The sequence below is a fragment of the Hemitrygon akajei genome, chromosome 2 (assembly GCF_048418815.1).
Source record: "Hemitrygon akajei chromosome 2, sHemAka1.3, whole genome shotgun sequence".
In the NCBI taxonomy this organism is placed as follows: Eukaryota; Metazoa; Chordata; class Chondrichthyes; order Myliobatiformes; family Dasyatidae; genus Hemitrygon; species Hemitrygon akajei.
In genome coordinates, this window is record NC_133125.1 from 197,104,525 (window position 1) to 197,128,655 (window position 24,131).

General features: G+C 48.3%; 1 protein-coding gene across 1 annotated transcript in view; it reads right to left on the minus strand.

Annotated features, from left to right (window-relative positions):
• The window catches only part of nelfe (negative elongation factor complex member E), a 30,732-nt gene that overhangs the window by 1,686 nt on the left and 4,915 nt on the right, over nucleotides 1-24,131 (minus strand). The window contains exons 3-9 of the mRNA XM_073034863.1: nucleotides 19,923-20,068; nucleotides 11,400-11,474; nucleotides 11,208-11,245; nucleotides 7,511-7,818; nucleotides 6,794-6,929; nucleotides 6,573-6,627; nucleotides 246-348 (exon numbers count right to left, since the gene is read on the minus strand). Coding sequence (XP_072890964.1) covers nucleotides 246-348; nucleotides 6,573-6,627; nucleotides 6,794-6,929; nucleotides 7,511-7,818; nucleotides 11,208-11,245; nucleotides 11,400-11,474; nucleotides 19,923-20,068 — 861 coding nt within the window. The remainder of the gene's footprint in view (nucleotides 1-245; nucleotides 349-6,572; nucleotides 6,628-6,793; nucleotides 6,930-7,510; nucleotides 7,819-11,207; nucleotides 11,246-11,399; nucleotides 11,475-19,922; nucleotides 20,069-24,131) is intronic.

A 24,131-nucleotide genomic window follows, 5' to 3' on the forward strand; every position in this document is an offset into this window, starting at 1 on the left:
TTGTTCCACCCTCCGAGCACATTCTGAATCCACCGTCACTGGCAGCATAACAGATCGGCATGGACTAGATGGGCGTATCACCAGTTGTTAGTGACAGCACCCACCCCTCACTACCGAGAGTCCTGTCCCACTCCCACCTGTAGACCTGCTCCCAACTCCCTCAAACGATCACCTGCCACCCTCCTCATGTGATAGCCCCATCCTCCCTGACTCGGCGGTGGGAGCACATCAGGGATTCCACTTACCCAGGCTCCCCCAGACAGATTTACGCGTGGCCGTTTCCAGCATCAGCTGCTTGCGGGCGATCATCACCTTTAGGTAGACTGAACCCACCATGCTACTGTTCATCTATGGGGAGGGAGGAGAGAGGGCATTCAGACACAGAAATCCAAAGCAACACACACAAGATGCTCGAGGAACTCAGCAGATCAGGCAGCATCTACAGAAACGAATAAAAGTTGATGCTTCATTCAGGCTGAGCTCTTTCCCACCTTCCTATCATGGCATCTCCTCCCTTTCCTTTCCAGTCCCAAGACTCATGGCCAGGGAGGTCAGCTTCAGCTTCCATTTCTGAAGATCTACCCTGGGCCCACCCAACACATCGATGCAATTACAAAGAAGGCATGACAGTGGCTTATTTCACGAGGAGAATTTGTACGTCACCCAAGACTCGCAAGTTTCTACAGATGTACCGTGGAGAGGATTCTGACTGGTTACATCATCGTCTGGTGCGGAGGCTCCAACGCACAGATCGTAAACTCAGCCGGCTCCATTATGTCTCTAGCATCGAGGGCTTCTTCCAGAGGCAATTCCTCAGGAAGGTGGCATCCACCATGAAGGAGCCTCACCCTCATAGACATGCATTCTCCTCGTTAGCTAAAGGCACTGTTACCTCACTAGTTTGCTCTATTTCTCATTATAAATGAAAGTGGTTGAAGAGATCGAGTGTGTGAAGTGACCACACTATTAAGCTCTCTTTGTACTATGGATTTGATATGTATATATTCTGACTGTATAGTAATTTTTATGTGCTGCTCTCTACTGTTGCTGCAAAACAACAAATTTCATGACATACAGTACGTCAGTGATTCTGATTGAAAGGCAGTGAACCTACGGCAAGTGTGCCGAACCAAGATGGCACAAGCAGAAAGTTTCCTTGGCACGTGGCATGCAGTGCTACCCATCCCCCTTCCCCAAAATAAACAGATACATCATGATTATCGTTACTGGCAAATGAAGCAGTGAGTTCTGTTTTTAAACAACCCAAGATGAGGGAGATGCTTTCACAGGAAACACCTCACACTTGCTGACAAGCGTCGGTGCGGGCAGCGGAGCGGGAGTAAGGAGTGCTCGAGGTCGACAGATGACTGGAGATCGGAGGATCAGCCGTTGTAGGTAGGCCGAGACCCTCGGACCTACCTGGAGAGTACCTGAGGAGGAAGGTAAAGCTGCGCAAGCGCGGGTGACGTCAGTGGCGAGCGCGGGCTTTAAAAAGCGACCCACTTTCAGGAGCGGGCAGCGGAGTGCACAGGAGCAGAGTGCTGGGCTTTGGCTCAGCGGGCTTCGGCGCAAGAGGACTTCGACAAGAAGCCTGCTTTTCATTTATTCTGACTAATCTGGGATCAGGTAATGGGGGAGACAGTTAGAGCAGTGGTGTGCTCCGTCTGCAGTATGTGGGAGGTCAGGGTCAACACAGTTGTCCCTGATGACCACACCTGCAATAGGTGCATCCAGCTGCAGCTCCTATCAGACCGAGTTAGGGAATTGGAGCAGGAGCTGGATGAACTACGGATCAGTTGGGAGGCAGAGGCAGAAATAGATAAGAGTTATCGGGAGGCAGTCACACCGAAAAGACAGGAGGTAGGCAAATGGGTGACAGTCAAGAGAGGCAGGGGGAGCAGACAGAGAGAGAAGAGCACCCCTGTGGCTGTTCCCATCAACAATAAGTATACCGTTTTGGATACTGTTGGTGGGGATGACCTACCAGGAACAAGCTGCAGTGGTCCTGTCTCTGGCACTGAGGTTGGTCCCTCGACTAGGAAGGGGAGGAGGGAAGAGAAGAGAGCCGTATTGATAGGGGATTCTATAGTCAGGGGGGCGGATAGGAGATTTTGTGGGGAAGATCGGGAGTCTCGGATGGTATGTTGCTTCCCTGGTGCCGGGGTCCGGGACATCTCAGATCGGGTGCAGGTTATTCTCGAGAGGGAGGGCAAGAACCCAGATGTTGTGGTCCATGTAGGGACCAACGACGTGGGTAGGATGAGTGAGGGGGTCCTGCGTAGGGAGTTCAGGGAGTTAGGTGCGAAGCTGAAGAGCAGGACCTCCAGGGTAACAATCTCAGGATTGCTACCTGTGCCACGTGCGAGTGAGGCAAGGAACAGAAAGATTATAAAGATTAATACGTGGCTGAGAGGATGGTGCAGGAGGGAGGGCTTCAGGTTTGTAGATAATTGGGCTTTGTTCCAGGGAAGGTGGGATCTGTTCCAAAGGGACGGTTTACACCTGAACTGGAGTGGTACTAACATTCTTGCAGGGAAGTTTGCTAGTGCTTCTTGGGGGGGGGGGGGGGGGTTTAAACTAAATTTGCAGGGGGTGGGGATCCAGAATGTGAGAGAGGATAGCGAGAGGAAGAATAAAGGACAGGTGGGGACTACACGGTTCCGGAATATTAAGTGTGTAGTAGAGAAAGGTGAGGCGGAACAAGTGATAAGGAGGACACATGTACAGAGGGATGGTCTGACGGAACATGGAGTTAAATGTGCTGAAAGAATAAGTAAATTTAGAAAGGACAACAAAATTCAAGGGGCATATAGCCCGAAGGGAGTTCGGGGAGCTGGGTTAAGCACAATAGGCAGCGATTCAAACAGAGAGAGGAGAAATGGGCTAAAAATTCTATATCTGAATGCACGAAGTGTCAGAAATAAGGCGGATGACCTTGAAGCCCAGGTGCGAATGGGTAACTATGATGTTGTTGGGATAACGGAGACATGGCTGCAGGGAGATCAGACCTGGGAAATGAATGTACAAGGGTATACGTGCTATCGTAGGGACAGAAATGTGGGCGGGGGGGTGGGGTGGCCCTGTTGGTGAGGAATGAGATTCAGTCCTTTGCAAGGGGGGGGATATAGGGTCAGGAGAAGTAGAGTCTGTGTGGATAGAACTGAGGAACAGTAAGGGCAAAAAGACCCTAATGGGTGTTGTCTACAGGCCACCAAACAGTAGCATGGATATTGGGTGCAAGTTGAATAGGGAGTTAACATTGGCATGTGGCAAAGGTAATGTCGCAGTAGTTATGGGGGATTTCAACATGCAGGTGAACTGGGAGAATCAGGTTGGTGCTGGACCACAGGATAGGGAGTTTGTAGAGTGCCTACGGGATGCATTCTTGGAACAGCTTGTACGAGAGCCGACCAGGGACAAGACTCTTCTGGGTTTAGTGTTATGTAATGAACAGGATTTGATAAGCGATCTTGCAGTAAAGGAGCCATTAGGAGGTAGTGACCATAATATGATAAGTTTTTATCTGCAATTTGAGAAGGATAAGGGCAGATCGGAGGTGTCAGTGTTGCAGTTGAACAAAGGAGACTATGGAGCCATGAGGGAGGAGCTGGCCAAAGTTAAATGGACGGATATCCTAGCAGAAAAGACAGTGGAACAGCAATGGCAGGTATTCTTGGGAATAATGCACAAGGAGCAAAATCAGTTCATTCCCCCAGAGAAGGAAGGATTCAAAAGGGGGAAAGGGGCCACAGTGGTTGACAAAGGAAGTCAGAGATTGCATAGCATTAAAAAAAAGCAAGAATGACAGAGCCAAGGTGAGTGGGAGGAGGAATATAAAGGAAGATAGCAAAAGCTTTTTTAGGTATGTGAAGAGAAAGAAGATAGTTAAGAACAATGTTGGGCCCTTGAAGAATGAATTGGGTGAAATTGTTATGGGAAACAGAGAAATGGCAGAAGAATTTAATGAGTACTTTAGATCTGTTTTCACTAAGGAAGACACAAGCAATCTCCCAGATGTATGGATGGGCCAACGACATAGGGTAACAGAAGAAATGAAACAGATTGACATTAGGGAGGAAATGAAACAGATTGACATTAGGAAGGAAACGGTGATGAGAAGACTGATGGGACTGAAGACTGACAAATCCCCAGGTCCAGATGCTCTGCATCCTAGGGTACTAAAGGAGGTGGCCCTGGAAATTGCGGATGCATTGGTAATCATTTTCCAATGTTCCTTAGATTCAGGATCAGTTCCTGAGGATTGGAGAATGGCTAATGTTATCCCACTTTTATAGAAAGGAGGGAGGGAGAAAACAGAGAACTATCGACCTGTCAGCCTGACATCGGTGGTGGGGAAGATGCTAGAGTCCATTATTAAGGATGAAATAGTGGCATATCTAGATAGCAGTGATAGGATTGGGCCGAGCCAGCATGGATTTACCAAGGGAAAATCATGCTTGACTAATCTGTTGGGAGTTTTTCGAGGATGTAACCAGGAAGTTAGACGGGGGAGATCCAGTGGATGTAGTGTACCTCGATTTTCAGAAGGCATTTGATAAGGTCCCACATAGGAGATTGGTGGGTAAAATCAAAGCTCAGGGCATCGGGGGGAAGACATTGACATGGATAGAAAACTGGTTGGCAGATAGAAAGCAAAGGGTAGCGGTGAATGGGTGTTTCTTGGAATGGCAGGTGGTGACTAGTGGGGTGCCACAGGGCTTGGTATTGGGACCATAGCTGTTTACGATTTACATCAATGATTTAGATGAAGGCATTGAGAATAACATCAGCAAATTTGCTGATGATACTAAGCTGGGTGGCAGTGTGACATGTGATGAGGATGTTAGGAGAATTCAGGGTGACTTGGATAGGCTGGGTGAGTGGGCAGATACTTGGCAGATGGCGTTTAATGTGATTAAGTGTGAGGTTATCCTCTTTGGGAGTAAGAACAGGAAGGCAGATTATTATCTGAACAGTGTAGAGTTAGGTAAGAGAGAAATACAAAGAGATCTAGGAGTCCTTGTTCATCAGTCACTGAAGGTGAATGAGCAAGTGCAGCAGGCAGTGAAGAAGGCTAATGGAATGTTGGCCTTTATTACAAAGGGAATTGAGTACAAGAGCAAGGAAATCCTCTTGCATTTGTACAGAGCCCTGGTGAGACCACACCTGGAGTATTGTGTACAGTTTTGGTCTCCAGGGTTAAGGAAGGACATCCTGGCTGTAGAGGAAGTGCAGCGTAGATTCACAAGGTTAATTCCTGGGATGTCTGGACTGTCTTACGCAGAGAGGTTAGAGAGACTGGGCTTGTACACGCTGGAATTAAGGAGATTGAGAGGGGATCTGATTGCAACATATAAGATTATTAAGGGATTGGACAAGATAGAGGCAGGAAATATGTTCCAGATGTTGGGAGAGTCCAGTACCAGAGGGCATGGTTTGAGAATAAGGGGTAGGTCACTTAGGACAGAGTTAAGGAAAAACTTCTTCTCCCAGAGAGTTGTGGGGGTCTGGAATGCACTGCCTCGGAAAGCAGTGGAGGCCAATTTTCTGGATGCTTTCAAGAAGGAGCTAGATAGGTATCTTATGGATAGGGGAATCAAGGGATATGGGGACAAGGCAGGAACCGGGTATTGATAGTAGATGATCAGCCATGATCTCAGAATGGCGGTGCAGGCTCGAAGGGCTGAATGGTCTACTTCAGCACCTATTGTCTATAGATGGTTGCAAGAACACTGGACGATGGATTCTATGTTTTGAAATCCTCGCAGACCTGGTGTACATGCCAGTATTTGAATAGTAACCTGCTACAATATTAGATTTTAATAGCAGAGTGAATTCAGAAATCTGAGGTGCAGAATGACTTGGGAGCCCTGAAGGTTCACTTGCAGGTTGAGTCCGCGGTGAGGAAGGTGAACGCAATGTTTGCATTCATTACGACAGGTCTAGAATACGACATAATGCTAAGGCTTTTCAAAAAATCGGTCAGACTACACTGTAGGCATTATTGTAGGCAGTTTTGGGCCCTGTATCTAAGAAAGGATGTGCTAGCATTGGAGAGATTGCACAGGAAGTTCAAGAGAATGATCGTGGGAATGAAAGAGTTGATATATCAGGAGCATTTGATGGCTCTGGGTCTGTACTCGCTGGAGCTTAGAAAAATGAACAGGGATCTTACTGAACCATATTGAATACTGAAAGGCCTAGATAGAGTGGGCATGGAGAAACGTTTCCTACGGAGGGTGAGTCTGGAACCAGAGGGCCCAGCCTCAGAACAGAAGAACATTCTTTTACAATAGAGATGTGAAGGATTTTTTTTAGCCAGAAGGTGGTGAATCTGTGGAACTCATTGCCACAGATGGCTGTGGAGGCCAAGTGATTGGGTGTATTTGAAGTGGAGGTTGATAGGTTCTTGATTAATCAGGGCGTCAAAGGTTACAAGAAGGCAGGAGAATGGGGTTGAGAGAGTTAATAAATCAACCATGGTGGAATGGCGGAGCACTTGATGGGCTGAATGGCCTAATTCTGCTCCTATGTCTCCACTCCCTGGGGGTGGTAGATCTTGTTCTCCTTACCTCAGTGATGGCCTGGTCAGCAGACTCCATTGTCTCGAAGGTCACAAAGGCACAGCTGTGCAAGGTAAAGAGACACGCATCAGTACAGAGACCTCTGCACGGAAACCAGGGACCGCGGGAACAGTGTGAGGGTTGGAGGGGAATCCAGAGAAAGTTTAGCGGTGGAGCAGGTCTAACGAGCGAGTGGAGGAGGAAAGGCAGCGGACAGAAGCAACACTCACTTCTTGGGGCTGTCGGTGGTCAGGTTGACGATGGTGCCGAAACGTGAGAAGGAATCCCTCAGCATCTCCTCGGTCATCCCCACGCCATGCACATAGATCGTGTTGCCCTTGCGTGGGGCGCGAAAGGAATCGGACCCTGCAGGTGAGTCAGGCAGAGGAGGGAGAGTGTCTGAAACCCTTCCAGCACCCTGACACTGAATTCTGCAACTCAGACACCTGCCCCCCCTCATCCTCCAACCCCTCTGGGTACTGTTCAACAGCTCGAACCATGGCCCCTTCCCCTGAAAACACCCATTCCCCCCCACCCTCTATCCCACTCCTTTCCTCAGGACACCCAAACTCCTGCCCCACCTCGTCTCTATTCCTGAGGGCAAGCGAACCCCGGTCCTACCCTCCCCCTACCCTTGGGACACCCCGCCCCACTCTATTCCTTAGCACACACGAACTCCTGTGAGAGTATGATGCTTTCCAATTCCTTCCCCGAATCTGGGTCATTTCCTTGGCCTCAGGCAATGGACTTTGGGGAATCCTGAGATCCGGCAGAAATCTGGGAGTTGTATCTTTTGATAATTGAATGTTTGAAATCTAGGCCGAGATTTGACAGAATCTGCTGGGACGATCTGGACCTTAATCTTGGTGAACAGCACAGCACATCTAATGGCTGACTCCCCATCTTCTCTGTGTTACCTGACAGAGGAACGAAGAAAGCTTGCTTACTTCTGTAAGGGCCGTCGCGATCCCTGTCCCGATCCCGGTCTCTGTCTCGGTCCCTGTCCCTTCCACGATCCCGATCCCTGTCCCGGTCGCGATCCCGGTCTCTGTCCCTTTCCCGGTCACGATCCCGGTCTCTTTCCCTGTCGCGATCCCGATCTCGGTCCCTGTCGCGGCCTCTGTCACGGTCCCTCCCGCGCTCGATGTCTCGCTCAGTCTCTTTGTAGCTCTCACAATCCATCTCCTTCCCTGAGTCTCGCTCGTCGTCCCGCTCTCTCTCTGTGTCTCTGATCCGCTCACTGGAGCTGACAAAGCTGTGGTGAGAACATCGAACCCTCATGTTAATCCATTAGTCCGTCCACACCTTCCAAAAACACTTCATTGCCATGGAGATTCCTGCACTGTGAAACTTAATGTAACCCAGGATGTGTAGCTGTGTTACACCAAAGAGTTACAGATTAACTGTCACACGTACAGTACATCCAAACTGACATCAATGACCAACACAGTCCGAGGATGTGCTGGGGCAGGCAGCCAGCCAGCAATGTTCCCTCTAGGGTGTGTGCATCCACACCCGCACAAAGGCATTTAAACTGACCCTGTACCCTGTACACGTTAAGTATATTTCATGATCACACACAATCACATTTCCTTTTCTGGTTTCTGATGCAGACAGTGTTGGCAATGTGGAGTTCGTGATGATTGGTCTGCAGGTTTTAGATCCGGCTGATTTACACTGGTCCAAAGAAGCAAAGGTTGTGAAGTGCAAATGAGCTGCTGGTTCATGTAAAGCGGAATGGATTGTTATCCTTAGAACAGCTTCAGGTTTACTTCCACTTGGAAATTCAGAGCGTGTGTGTGGCTGTCACTGGGCAACACAGCACAAGAGTTTTTCATACATGGGTCGTTACAAATTCAAGGGAACATTGCCAGCATGTCTCGCCACACTTCTGGTGCCAACATAGCATGCCCACAACCTACCGACCCTCTCCTGTACGTCTTTCAAAAGAGGGAGGAAACCAGAGCACCCAGAGGAAACCCACGCAGTCACAAAGAGAGGCAGCGTAGGCGCTGAATGTGGGTCGGTGGAATGTGTAACACTAACCAGTGCAGCACCATGCCGACCTTCACAAGATATGCCCAGGCATCACAGCAGGGAAAAAGTCACACCTACGTGAAAGCCTGGACTGACACCACCACAAATCCCAGCCCCAGTACCACACACTATGTGTGCACCTTATACAAAATACATTGCAGTTATTCGCTAAGGCTCCTCCACCAGGACGTCTCTCACACCATGAATGATCAAGGCAGCAGATGCACCGGCACTGTCACCTACAGCCTCCCCTCCAAGCCGCACACCACCCTGACTCGGAAGTACTGCCTTCAGACAGCACATTCCAGGCTCTCTGGAAGGGGAGGGGAAGCAGCCGGAAGTGACTGTACATACCAGCACCAATGACATGGGAAAAGGGAGGATGCCTGAAGAGGAGTGAGATTGAAAGCTGAAAAGCAGGGCCTCTGGGGTAGTAATCTCTGGATTAGTGTCAGTGAGGACAAGAATAGGATGATTTGCCAGATAAATGTGTGGCCAAGGGACTTATGTCAGATTTCTGGATCATTGAGATCTCTTCTGTGGAAGGTATGACTTGTACCAAAAGTACAGGTTATACCCAAACCCAAGGGGAACGAATATCCTTACGGGCAGGTTTGCTGGAGCGTTAGGGGTGGGTTTAAACTAAACTGGCAGGGGGATGGGAACTAGAGTGGTAGGATGGGCAGTTGGTATACAGCGAGACTGTCAGGAAGGACACGCAGACAATGGCAAAGTAGGCAAAAATGCAGTCAGTGTAACATAGGGACAAAATCCCAAAGGGTGACAAATACAGGACTGAAGACGTTATACGTGAATGCAGTTAGTATATGGAATAATACAGATGATCTTATAGCACAGTTAGAGACTGGTGGATGTGACATTGTGGGCATCACAAGAGTTGTGGCTGAAAGATCAAGGATACACATTGTATCGAAAGGATAGGCAGAGGGAGCATTGGTAAAAAAAAAATACTGCAATCAAATTCTTAGAAAGAGGTGACACAGGATCAGAAGATATAAAATTGTTGTGGGTAGAGTTAAGAAACTGCAAGGGTAAAAAGACCCTGATGGGAATTACATACAGGCCTCTGTACGGTATCCAGGATGTGGGCTACAAATTACAACGGGAGACAGAAAATGCCTGTCAAAAGAGCAATGTTATATAACAAGAACAGAAGAAATAGGAGCAGGAGTCGGCCATCCGGCCCATCGAGCTGCCTTGCCATTCAATAAGAACATGGTTGATCTGTCCGTAAACTCAGCTCCATCTACCTTACCATAACCTTACTGTGTAAAAACCTATCTACAACAGTCATGGGGGATTTCAGTCTGAAGGTAGATTGGGAAAATCGGGTTGGTGCTGGATCCCCAGATGGCTTTTTAGAGCAGCTTATGTTTGAGCCCACTAGGGGGAAGGCAATAATGAACTGGATTTGATTGGGAGCTTAAGGGAAAGGAACCCTTGGGAGGTAATGATCATATGATAGACTTCAGCCTGCAATTTTAGAGGGAAAAGCTGAAGTCAGGTCTGTCATTATCAGAGTGGATTAAAGCCACGAGAGAGGAGTTGGCCAAAGTTGACTGGCAGGGACAACAGCAGAGTAGTCATGGCAAGAGTTTCTGGGAGAAAATTGGAAGGCGTAGGATAGATACGCCCCAGAGAAGTATTATAAAGCCAGGATGAGTGGCTGACAAGGGAAGTCAAAAACAACACAAAAGCAAAAGAGAGGGCATATAATAGAGCAAAAATTAGTGGAAAGTCAGGGGATTGGGAAACTTTTAAAATCCAACAGAAGCCAACTGAAAAAGTCATAAGGAGGGAATGATGAAATACGAAGGCAAGATAGCCAATAATATCAAAGGGGATATCAAAAGTTCTTTCAAATATATAAAGAGTAAAAGAGGCGAGAGCAGATATCAGTCCACAGGAAAATGATGCTGGAGAGGAAGTAATGGGGACAAGGAAATGGCAGACACACTGAACAAGTATTTTGCACGTCTTCACTATGGAAGACACTAGCATGTGCTGGAAGTTCGTGAATGTCAGGGGGCAGAAGTGAGTGCAGTTGGTATCATTAGGGAGAAGGTGCTTGGGGAGATGAAAGAGGTGGCCGAAGAGATTGTGGAGGCATTGGTAATGATCTTTTAAGAATCTCTAGGTTTTGGGATTCAGGGGGACTGGAAAACTGCAAATGTTACTCCACTCTTCAAGGGAAGGAGGCAGAAAACAGTAAATTATAGGCCAGTAAACGTGTTAAGAGTTGATTGTTAAGGTTGAGAGGAGATTTGATAGAGGTATACAAAATCATAAGTAGTACAGACAGGGTGAATGCAGGCTGGGTGAGAGTAGAACTAGAGGTCATGGGTTAAGGGTGAAAGGTGAAATGTTTAAGGGGAACTGCTTCACTCAGAGGGTGGGGAGAGTGTGGAAGTGGTGGGTGTGGGGTCATGACGAGGAATTTGTACAGGCACATGGTTGTGATGGGTATGGAAGGCAGGTGCAGGTTGATGGGACTAATCAGAATAACTTTGAGATGAGCTGAAGGGCCTGTTTCTGTGCTGTACGCTCTGCAACTCAGATCTTTGGAGGAGGAAACGAGCTTTGTACCTTTCGTAGAGAGACTTCCGCTGTGGTCGCTTGGAGACCTGAGGAAAGCAAGAGAGGCGAATATCAGCAGCAAGGCAGGAGAATGCTTTTGTGGCTGCCACATTACCCAAGGCATGCACGAATGGAATTGGACACGGACGCTGCCCAGCCCCTCCACCTTAACAAAATCAATGGGACAGCTCATGGACTGACCTCCAGGTTGTCGTCATCGGCAGAGACACTGCGCTGGAAGGGCTGGAATGATGGTATTGGCCCTTTCTCCGGGTCCTGATTGGAAAAGGAAAGAGAGTGTCATGTAGGTAACACACAGCATCAGACCCTCAATAAACAAGAGATTCTGCAGATAATGGACATCCTAAATAACACACACAAAGGAACTCAGCAGGTCACGCAGCATCTATGGAGGGGAATAAACAGTCAACATTTCAGGCTGAGATCCTTCATCAGGACAGGAAAGGAAGAGGGAAGATGCCACAATAAGGTGTGGGGGGGGGGGTGTTGGTCACCCATTTCAAGTTCCCATTCTTATGTGCCTGTCCATTGCCTCCTCTACAACTACAATGAGGCCACACTCCGTTTGGAAGAGCAACACCTTATATCCCATTTGGGTAGCCTTTAACCTGATGACACAAACATCAATTTTGTGTAAATTTTCTCTGTACTCTTTTAAATTTGTCGATATCTTTCCTGTGGTGAGCTGAGTATAATGTATCTAAGTTTGCTGATACTAAATTGAGTGGGAAAGCAAATTGTGCAGGTGAATCGGAGAGTCTGCAGAGAGATATAGATAGGTTAAGTGAGTGGGCAAGGGTCTGGCAGATGGAGTACAAATGTGAGGTCACCCACTTTGGAAGGAATAATGAAAGAGTAGATTATTATTTAAATGGTAAAAATTGCAGCATGCAGAGACTTGGGAATGCTTGTGCATGAATCACAAAAGGTTGGTTTGCAGGTGTAACAGGCTATCAAGAAGGCAAATGGGATGTTGGCCATTACTAGAGGGATTGAGTTTAAGAGCAAGGAGGTTATGCTGCAACTGTACAGGGTACTGGTGAGGCCGCACCTGGAGTACTACATGCAATTCTGGTCTCGTTACTTGAATAAGGATAGGCTTTGGAGGCGGTGCAGAGAAAGTTAACCAGGTTGATTCCAGAGATGAGGGCGTTAGACTAAGAGGAGATTGAGTCACCTGGGACTGTACTCACTGGAATTCAGAAGATCGAGGAGATCTTAAAGAAACATATAAAATTATGAAAGGGATAGATAAGATAGAGGCAAGAATGTCGTTTCTACTGGGAGGTGAGACTAGAACGAGGGAACTAGGGTACACAGCCTCAAGATTTGAGGGAGTAGATTTAGGACCGAGATGAGGAGGAACTGCTTTTCCCAGGGAGTGGTGAATCTGTAGAATTTTCTGCCTAATGAAATAATGGAGGCTGCCTCAGTAAAGATACTTAAAATAAGGTTGGATAGTGTTTTGAATAGTAAGGAATTAAGGGTTATGAGGAAAAGATAGGTAGGTGGAGGTGAGTCCATGGCCAGATCAGCCACGACCTTATTGAATGGCGAAGCATCTCAACTGGCCAGATGGCCAACTCCTACCCCTATTTCTTATGTATGTTATGATCCCAGCCCCCTCCTTCTTGAGAATCGCAAGATCACTATTAATTCGGGTCTTGGACCCAGGAAATGAGAGAGAATCCTCAAGGTTGGAATGTGTCCTGGCCCCTCAGCAAGTCAAAGCAACGGATTTGGCCATTGTTTCTTGGAGACAATGTGGATTTGTGGATTGCGATCCTATACTACGTGCCAGCTCTCAGGGCAATGTGGGCTGGGCTACGGGGAGAGATTGCATCATCCCAACCTGATTGACATCTGAGACCCCGTGAGTCCAGATAAAAAGAGGGGCTGTAGAGACGGCCCCTCAGACACACCAGAAGAGACGCTAGCGATCCCGTATAGCGGGCAACCATTTGAAGGAAGCCACGTGTGTTCGGTACCCAGGCTTGGGAGCTGGTGGCTGATACCACAGAAACGAGTTTCTGTAATTAACAACAGGGAACCAATTCCCCCGACACATCGGATCGGCCTCATCAAAAGACCCGGGCAAGTTTCTCTTATCACAAATCTCTCTCTCTCTCCAACCAGTGAAAACCCAGCGGTCCCCAAAGGCTAAAGCCTGCATGAACTTGAGAGACTTTTATATTTCCATCGGACAATATTTTTACCCCTAGACAAAACGATAGAGCTACTTCTTATTGATGATTATTACTATACCCGCGCTTTAGATTGAGTATTGACGACGTATATTATCTGAATGTTTGTATTAACCTTACTTTTGTGCCCCTTTATAAATAAAAACTTTTAAAAATAGTACCATCAGACTTCAACGGACCTCTCTATCTTTGCTGGTAAGTGACCCAGTTACAGGGTTCGTAACACTTATGTAGAACACTTGCCAGACAAGAGGTATCAGCTTGGGATGAGGCAAAAGCCGGTGCACAGACAATATAAGGAAAGGGTTAAATGTGCTTCCTGCACCACACACAAAATGCTGGAGGAACTCAGCAGGCCAGGCAGCGTTTATGGAAAAGAGTACAGTCGACATTTTGGAATGAGACCCTAAATCAAGTCTGCTGAAGGGCCTCGGCCCGAAATGTCGACTGTTTACTCTTTTCGAGCGTCTGCAGATTTTCTCTTGAAATGAGATCCCTCCATAAGACGAAGTGCTGTTAGCTCGGAGCACTAGAGAACCAGTCCTCAGAATGTTTTGAGGAAGTTCGGGGAGTACACGTCCACAGTCACTATTGTTGATAAGAGTGAAAAACATGTCTGCCTGGGCTGAAGGTCGTTATTGATGGGGAAGGGAGTGGGGTGGAGGTGCTACCACGCGGGAATGGGAAAATACCAGTGAAATCAGTTTTGAAGGATATTAAAGGGGCACTTTCTCTATGAAAGGGGAAATTTTGACTTAGGCTAGATCACAGCTGGAGCTACGATAAGAAACAAGAAGCTTCAAGACCTCGGCCTCAACACCTCCTTGTGCAATTGGGTCCCTGACTTCCCCACTCGGGACTGGTAACATCTTCACAGCACAGGAGCATCACAAGGCTGTGTGCTCAGCCCTCTGCTCGATTCGGTTTACACCCATGACTGCGTGGCTGAGCTCAGCTCCAAAACCATATTCAAGTTTGCTGACAGCACCACGACTGCAGGCCAAATTAAAGGTGGTGACGCATCAGCATAAAGGAGGACGATTGAAAATCTAGCTGAGTGGTGCCACGACGACAACCTTTTACACAATGTCAGTAAGGAGCTGATTATAGACTTCAGGAGGAGGAAAGCAGAGGTCCATGAGCCAGTCCTCATCGGGGGATCAGAGTGGAGAGAGTCAGCAACTTTAAATTCCTTGGGGTTATTATTTCGGAGGACCAGCCGCAGGTGCAATTATGAAGACAGCACGGCAGTGCCTCTACTTCCTTAGTAGTGGGCGAAGATTCAGCACAACATCTAAAACTTCTATCAATGCACGGTGGGGAGCATATTGACCGGCCTGGTGTGGAGAATCCGACAAAAGGTTGTGAATATGGCCCAGTCCAAATGGGTAAAGCCGTCCCCACCATCGAGCGTGTTGTAACAGGAAGGCAACTCCATCATCAGGGACTCCACCGTGCAGGCCATGCTCTCCTCTTGCTACTGCCATCAGGCGGGAGGTACAGGAGCCTCAGGACTCAAACCACCAGGTTCAGGAACAGTTATTACCCATCAACTATCAAGCTCCTGAACCAAATCAGAATCAGATTTAACGTTGCTGGCAAATGTCGTGAAATTCATTAACTTTTAAGATAGCAATACAATGAAATACATGACAAATAGAGAAAAAGAACTGATAGAAAAAGATCTGTCTATTAAGTAGCTAAGCTACAAAGAATAATGCAAAGTAACAGAAATAAAAATGTAGTAAGGTGGTGTTCATGGGTTCGATGTGCATTCAGAAATCGGATGGCAGAGGGGAAGAAGCCGTTCCTGAATCCCTGAGTGTGTGTCGTCAGGTGTCTGTACCTCCTTCCTGATGGTAACGGTGAGAAGAAGGCATGTCCCATGGTGAGGATCCTAAGGCACCGCTCCTTGAAGACGTCTTGGATACTACGGAGGCTGGTGCCCATTGACTAATTGTACAAGTTTCTGCAACTTATTTCGATCTTGTGTAGTAGCACCCCTCAGCATGCAGCCTGTCAGAATGTACTCCATGATATATTTGTAGAAGTTTGATTGTTTTAGTTGACAAAGCAAATCTCCTCAAACTAATGAAATATAGCCACTGTCTATTGTCTTTAAGGCTGCAGCAATATGTTAGATCCTCAGAGATGTTCACAGAAAGGAACTTGAAATTGCTCACTCTCTCTACTTCTGATCCTTCCATGAGGATTGGTCTGTGCTCCCTTGTCTTACCGTTCCTGAAGTCCACAATCACACTTCCATCTTGCTGACACTGAGTGCTAGGTTGTTGCTGCGATACCACCCAACTAACTGGCATATCTCGCTCCTGTAGGCCTTTTGTCACCACCCAAGATTCTGCCAACAATGGTTGTATCACCATAGATGCTGTTTGAGCAATGCCTAACCACAAAGTCAAGGGTGTAGAGAGAGTAGAGCAGTGGACTAAGCACACATTCCTGTGGCACCAGAGTTAATTGTCAGCAAGGTGGAGATGTTATTTCCAACCTGCACAGATTGTGGTCTTCCGGTTAAGAAGTTGAGGATCTAATTGCAGAGGGAGGGACAGAGGCCCAGGTCCTGTAGCTTTCGATCAGGATTGTAGGAATGATGGTGTTAATAGCTGACATCCTGACACAAGTATTTGTATTGCCTTGTGATCTAAGGGATCCAGGAGAGCCAATGAGATCGCATCTGCTGTAGACCTATTGTGGCAATAGGCAAATTGCAGTGGGTTGAGGTCCTTGCTGAGACAGGAGTTGATTCTAGCCGTGACCAAGCTCTCAAAGCATTTCATCACCGTAGATGTGAGTGCTACCGGATGATAGCCATTGAGGCCACTCACACTTTTGTAGCAGTGAGAGGTTCAGAATGTCGTTTGAATTCTCCTGCCTGTTGGTTGGCACAGGTTTTCAGACCATTACCAGGTACTTCATCGGCTGCTGCCTTGCAAGGGTTCATCCTCCTGAAAGAAAGCCTGACATCACAGGGTCATTGGATGCTCGTAGCTGCCGTTCTATTCTCCCTTTCAAAGCATAAAAGGCATTGAGCTCATCTGGGAGTGAAGCAATGCTGCCACTCGTGATGTTAGGTTTTGCTTGGTGGGAAGTAATGGCTTGCAAACCCTGCCAGAGTTTACGTGCATCCGATGTCACCTCCAGCCTCGTACGGAATTGTTTCTTCACTCTTGAAATAGCGCTCCACAAGTCATACCAGGTTTTCTTGTACATACCTGGATTGCCAGACTTAAATGCTACAGTTATAGCCCTCAGCAGACAGTGAACCTCCTGGTTCATCAACAGCTTTTGGTTTGAGAAGGTACAGTAAGTTTTCGTAGTTACTCTCTCATCCACACAGGTTCTAATGAAATCTGTGACAGCTGTGGTGTACTCATCCAGTCTCAAAACTGAATCCTGAATACTGTCCAGTCCACTGATTCAAAGCAGACCTGGAAGCATTCCTGTGCCTCCCTGAACCAAACGGTGTACACCCCAGAGATCTGAAAGAGGTAGCTGAAGAGATTGTGGGGGAATTCGTAACGATCTTTCAAGAATCACTAGATTCTAGAATGGTTCCAGAGGACTGGAAAATTACAAATGTCACTCTGCTCTTTGAGAACAGAGAGAGGCAGAAGAAAGGAAACTATAGGCCAGTAATGGTTGGGAAGATGTTGGAGTTGATTACTAAGGATGAGATAGAAACATAGACAGGCCCTTTGTCCTGCAATGCTTTAGAAATTACCTAGTTACCCATAGCCCTCTATTTTTCTAATCTCCATGTACCTATCCAAGGGTTTCTTAAAAGATCCTATTGTAAAGACCCCAGGGTAGTTGAAGGTACATGATAAAACAGGCCGTAGTCAGCAGGGTTTCCTCAAGGGAAAATTTTGCCTGACAAATCTGTTGTAATTCCTTGAAGTAACAAGCAGGATAGACAAAGGAGAATCAGTTGATGTCGTGTACTTGGATTGTCAGAAGACCTTTGGCAAAGTGCTGCACATGAGGCTGCGAGCCCATGGTATTACAGAAAAAATTCAAGCATGGATATAGTGGCTGATTGGCAGGAGGCAAAGAGCGGGAACAAGGGGAGCCTTTTCTGGCTGCCTGCTGGTGATGTTCCACGAGGGTCCCTGTTGGGACTGATTTTGTTAGTTATGTCAATGGTGGCTTTGCTAAGTTTGCAGTCGGTATGAAGATAGGTGGAGGGACAAGGAGTTTTGAGGAAGTAGACAGGCTACAAAAGGACTTGGATTAGGAAAATGGGGAAAGAATACCATGTCGGAAAGTGTATGGTCATGCACGGGTAGAGAGAGGGCAAGGGGGGAGAGGGTCAGGGGGGGTGAGGGCGAGGGGGGAGAAGGCTGGGGGGGGAGTGGGAGGTGGGAGAGAGGGAGGTGGAAGGGGAGAGACGGAGGGGGAACAGGCTGCATGAGAAACTGTTGGATCTGTGGGCCCCCCATGACGTTGCAGAGATCGGATTGTTTTGGGGATATTTTAGTTTCTGTATTGCTCCAACTGTAGACAATTTCTAACCATTCTTTTCCTTGTGGTGTGAATACATATCAGTCTCACCTTTGTCTGCGGATTCACATGCAAATACTCAGCTGACTATGGAAAGAATACAGAACGAATTTAAAAATAACTTTTTGCTACACATTTGGTGATGAACAAGTACTGGTCTTTGTGGAAGCAGTCGTGTCGGAGTGCACTGGAGCCCAGGAGATGACCGGTCCTGCCGTTGGAAGCCTGCCAGTGAGTGTGAGTGGGGGGCACGGTGAGAAAGGGGCTCATTCTGCTGTTGTTTGAGTTATTCTGCTTAAACAAGTTGTTTGGTATGTCAACAAATACACTCAAAAACTTTTATAGATGTACCATGGAGAGCATTCTAACAGGCTGCATCACCGTCTGGTATGGAGGGGCTACTGCACAGGACCGAAAGAAGCTGCAGAAGGTTGTAAATTTAGTCGGCTCCATCTTGGGTACTAGCCTACAAAGTAGTCAGGACGTCTTCAGGGAACGATGTCTCAGAAAGGCAGCGTCCATTATTAAAGACCCCTCCAGCACCCAGGGCATGCCCTTTACTCACTGTTAACATCAGGGAGGAGGTACAGAAGCCTGAAGGCACACACTCAGCGATTCAGGAACAGCTTCTTCCCCTCTGCCATCCGATTCCTAAATGGACATTGAACCCTTGGACGCTACCTCACTTTTTTTACTACATATTATTTCTGCTTTTAGCATGATTTTTAATCTATTCAATATACATAGACTGCACTGATTTACTTATTGTTATTATTATTTTATTTCCTATTTCTCTCTTCTATATTACGTACTACATTGAAGTGCTACTGCTAGGTTAACAAATTTCACGTCACAGGCCGGATACTAAACCTGATTGTGATTCTGACATGGGGAGCGTGTTACGATGGCACTAGTGCGTATGGTTCCCCCAGCACATCCTCAGGTTGTGTTGGTTGTTAATTCACTGTCTGTGAAGGGCTGGAGAGGAAGGAATCTGATAGGAGAGAAAGGTAGATCATAGGAGAAGGGGGCAGGGGGGCACCAGTGGATTTAAACTAGATACAAGGGGGGGAGGGAAACCAGAGTGTAGGAACAGATGTATGGGAGAAGGAAGAAAAAGAAGACAGTAAAAGTTCTTTGTACTGTTAGAGATAAACAGTGAGGAAGAAGTGGAGAATTTCTTAAATGTATTTATTTTACTGCTAGGAGCATTGTAAGAAAGGTGAATGAGCTCAGAGCATGGATTGGTACCTGGAAATATGATGTTGTAGCTATTAGTGAAACATGGTTGCAGGAGGGGTGTGATTGGCAACTAAATATTCCTGGATTTCGTTGCTTCAGGTGTGATAGAATCGGAGGGACAAGAGGGGGAGGTGTTGCGTTGTTTGTCAGAGAAAATATTACAGCGGTGCTCTGGCAGGATAGATTAGAGGGCTCGTCTAGGGAGGCTATTTGGGTGGAATTGAGGAATGGGAAAGGTGTAGTAACACCTTCCATAATTTAAGTCTGGTTTCATCAATGTAGAGAAGGCCGCATTGGGAGCACCTGGTTCAATAACTGTCTCATCCAAAGTGGATGTGGGGGAAATTAGTGAGAAGGGATAAGGGAATCACGAAGGGACTGATCACTGCAGAAAGTTCAAATACGCCTTTGGAGATGGTGATAGGTACAGAGAATGATGTGTTGGATGTGGAGTTCATGGGGTTGTAGACAAGGACAGGAGGAACTCTATCACCGTGGAGATGGGGTGAGTGCAGATGTCCAGGAAATGGAAGAGATGAGGGTGGAGGAAGGGAAACTGTTCTTTGAAGGAGGAGTATCTCTGGTGTCCTGGAAAAGAAAGTCTCATCCTGGGAACGTGTGGCAGAGATGAAGGAACTGAGAAAAGGCAATAGCACTTTTCCAGGGGACAGAGTAGAAAGAGATATCGTTAAGATACATCTTGAATGAATGAATCTGAAATGGAAGCTTCTCTCACCTTCAGCTTTCCTTCCAGGGTTCGGGAGCGCTTGAAGCCCGAGTTCTTGTTCTCGGCTTTGATGGCGCTGATTGCTCCTGACTTCACCAGCATCTTGGCCTGCTCAGTGGCCGTGGCCGTGTCAACAAGGGGCTGGTCCGACAGTGCTGTGCAAGGGAGAGGACAGGATCACTGCAGCTCAAACAGTGCAGGCTCACGACATTCTACCAACTACTCTCCCGTCAACCCTCCATTTTCTATTATCCATGTATTTACCCAAGAGGTTTTTTTAAAAAAATTCCCCAATGTATCCGTCTCTACCACCAGCACGCCCGGCCGGCGTTCCACGCACACCGCTCTCTGTGTGAACAATTCCCGATTGGATGTATCCGTCTCTACCACCACCACATCCGGCCGGCGTTCCACGCACACCGCTCTCTGTGTGAACAATTCCCGATCGGATGCATCTGTCTCTACCACCACCACGTCCAGCTGGCGTTCCACGCACGTCGCTCTCTGTGTGAACAATTCCCGATCGGATGTATCCGTCTCTACCACCAGCACGCTCGGCCGGCGTTCCACGCACACCACTCTCTGTGTGAACAATTCCCGATCGGATGTATCCGTCTCTACCACCACCACGCCCGGCCGGCGTTCCACGCACACCGCTCTCTGTGTGAACAATTCCCGATCGGATGTATCCGTCTCTACCACCACCACGCCCGGCCGGCGTTCCACGCACACCGCTCTCTGTGTGAACAATTCCCGATCGGATGCATCCGTCTCTACCACCACCACGCCCGGCCGGCGTTCCACGCACACCGCTCTCTGTGTGAACAATTCCCCATCGGATGCATCCGTCTCTACCACCACCATGTCCGGCCGGCGTTCCACGCACACCGCTCTCTGTGTGAACAATTCCCCATCGGATGCATCCGTCTCTACCACCAGCACACCCGGCCGGCGTTCCACGCACACCGCTCTCTGTGTGAACAATTCCGGATCGGATGCATCCGTCTCTACCACCACCACGTCCGGCCGGCGTTCCACGCACACCGCTCTCTGTGTGAACAATTCCCGATCGGATGCATCCGTCTCTACCACCAGCACGTCCGGCCGGCGTTCCACGCACACCGCTCTCTGTGTGAACAATTCCCGATCGGATGTATCCGTCTCTACCACCAGCACGTCCGGCCGGCGTTCCACGCACACCGCACTCTGTGTGAACAATTCCCCATTGGATGCATCCGTCTCTACCACCAGCACGCCGCTCTCTGTGTGAACAATTCCCCATCGGATGTATCCGTCTCTACCACCACCACGTCCAGCTGGCGTTCCACGCACACCGCTCTCTGTGTGAACAATTCCCGATCGGATGCATCCGTCTCTACCACCACCACGCCCGGCGTTCCACGCACGTCGCTCTCTGTGTGAACAATTCCCGATCGGATGCATCCGTCTCTACCACCACCACGTCCGGCTGGCGTTCCACGCACACCGCTCTCTGTGTGAACAATTCCCTATCGGATGCATCCGTCTCTACCACCAGCACGTCCGGCCGGCGTTCCACGCACGTCACTCTCTGTGTGAACAATTCCCGATCGGATGCATCCGTCTCTACCACCACCACGTCCGGCCGGCGTTCCACGCACACCGCTCTCTGTGTGAACAATTCCCGATCGGATGCATCCGTCTCTACCACCACCACGCCCGGCCGGCGTTCCACGCACACCACTCTCTGTGTGAACAATTCCCGATCGGATGTAGTACAAAAAAAACCACAATAAGATAACAAACACAATAAACATATACACATCGTACAGCTTATATACATAGATTGATGTTATGACCATAAAGTGAACTAGGCACAGGTGTCTCTACTCTGACAGGAACTGATAAAGTATTGATGATGAAGGGTCTCAGCCTGAAATCTTTTTAATCATTTCCATACATGCTGCCTGGCCTGCCGAGTTCCTCCAGCAGTGTGTGTGTTGCTTGGATTTCCAGCAATGGCAGATTTTCTCGTGTTTGTGATAAAGTAGAGGTGGTTGGGGGTGTGGAGGAGTGGGGTACTGGGTGGAGGTGCTGATCAGCCTTACTGCTTGAAAATACCCTGGTATTAGCCATTTCCACCCTGGGAAAAAGTCTCTAGCTGCATCACCTTATACACAGCTATCAAGGCACCTCGCATCCTCCTTTTCAAAAAGAAAAGCTCCATTTCACTCAGCCTTTCCTCAGAAGTCGAGGGAAGCATCTTTCTTTTCTCTGTCCTCTACCCTCACTGTGTCACAGAACAGTGAAGGCCCTTCAGCCCACAATATCGTACCGACCCTTTAAGCTATTCTAAGATCAATCAATTTCTATCTTTAATGTCTATTTTTTCCTTTTCAAGGTGGATGGGGTTCTGTCGAAGACCCTGACCTGGAGCCACACTCAAACTTAGGGTCTTTGTGGCAGTGGGACTCGCTTCCAGAGCTCACCGACTGGCCATTTTTCAACATCCCTTTGACGTGGCCTAGAAGATGAGGATGTCTCTGTGGCATGCTCATCACATGCCATTGCCGCCAACTGAAGTGGCAGGAGGAAGTGGAAGATCAGAGACAGCGGATCAGCCATCGAGGGCCCTGTGTTCAGCAAATCACACGTTCTCCAGTTGGTGGGGGAGAGAGATTGTTGCCTATTCTCGAGTCACAGGAAAAAGTGACACGGCAGACTTACAAGTTGTTTGATTTTGTTGATCTCTCCTCTCGCTGTGAAAGGGTGACACATCCCTGTCACTTAATTGGGGAGAGAGTGAATGATTGGTTTTTGTTGTGCCGCAGATCGTGGTCTTTCTTGAGGCTTTTGCTGTTGCTTGCTTGGTGGGTGGAAGGTGCTGATGCTTTGTTTTGCTGAAGTGGGGAGGGGATGGTCATTACTTGTGCATGGGAGGGGGGTACAGGGACTTTGGGGTTCTATCGTTTTTACTGTCACTTGTTCGGGGCACTCTTCATTTTTCATGGCTGTCTGTGAAGAGTAAGAATTTTAGGTTGAATATCGTATACATCCTCCGACATTAAATGGAACCATCGAACTTGAGGGATTGATGGACGTGGACCCCAAGATCCCTCTGTTCCTCCACTGTGCCAAGAATCCTGCCAATAACCCTGTATTCTGCCTTTGAATTCAATCTTCCAAACTCACACGCCCTTGGATTGAACTCCACCTGCCATTTCTCAGCCCAGCTCTGCATCCTGTCAATGTTCCGTTGTAACCTTCGGCAACCCCCTCGACTGTCCACAACACCATCAACCTCCACTCATCAATGACAGGCGAACAGTGACCATCTGGCCCCTCGACTGTCCACAACACCATCAACCTCCACTCATCAATGACAGGCGAACTGTGACCATCTGGCCCCTAGACTGTCCACAACACCATCAACCTCCACTCATCAATGACAGGCGAACTGTGACCATCTGGCCCCTCGACTGTCCACAACACCATCAACCTCCACTCATCAATGACAGGCGAACTGTGACCATCTGGCCCCTCGACTGTCCACAACACCATCAACCTCCACTCATCAATGACAGGCGAACTGTGACCATCTGGCCCCTCGACTGTCCACAACACCATCAACCTCCACTCATCAATGACAGGCGAACAGTGACCATCCGGCCCCTCGACTGTCCACAACACCATCAACCTCCACTCATCAATGACAGGCGAACTGTGACCATCTGGCCCCTAGACTGTCCACAACACCATCAACCTCCACTCATCAATGACAGGCGAACAGTGACCATCTGGCCCCTAGACTGTCCACAACACCATCAACCTCCACTCATCAATGACAGGCGAACTGTGACCATCTGGCCCCTCGACTGTCCACAACACCATCAACCTCCACTCATCAATGACAGGCGAACTGTGACCATCTGGCCCCTCGACTGTCCACAACACCATCAACCTCCACTCATCAATGACAGGCGAACTGTGACCATCTGGCCCCTCGACTGTCCACAACACCATCAACCTCCACTCATCAATGACAGGCGAACAGTGACCATCCGGCCCCTCGACTGTCCACAACACCATCAACCTCCACTCATCAATGACAGGCGAACTGTGACCATCTGGCCCCTAGACTGTCCACAACACCATCAACCTCCACTCATCAATGACAGGCGAACAGTGACCATCTGGCCCCTAGACTGTCCACAACACCATCAACCTCCACTCATCAAT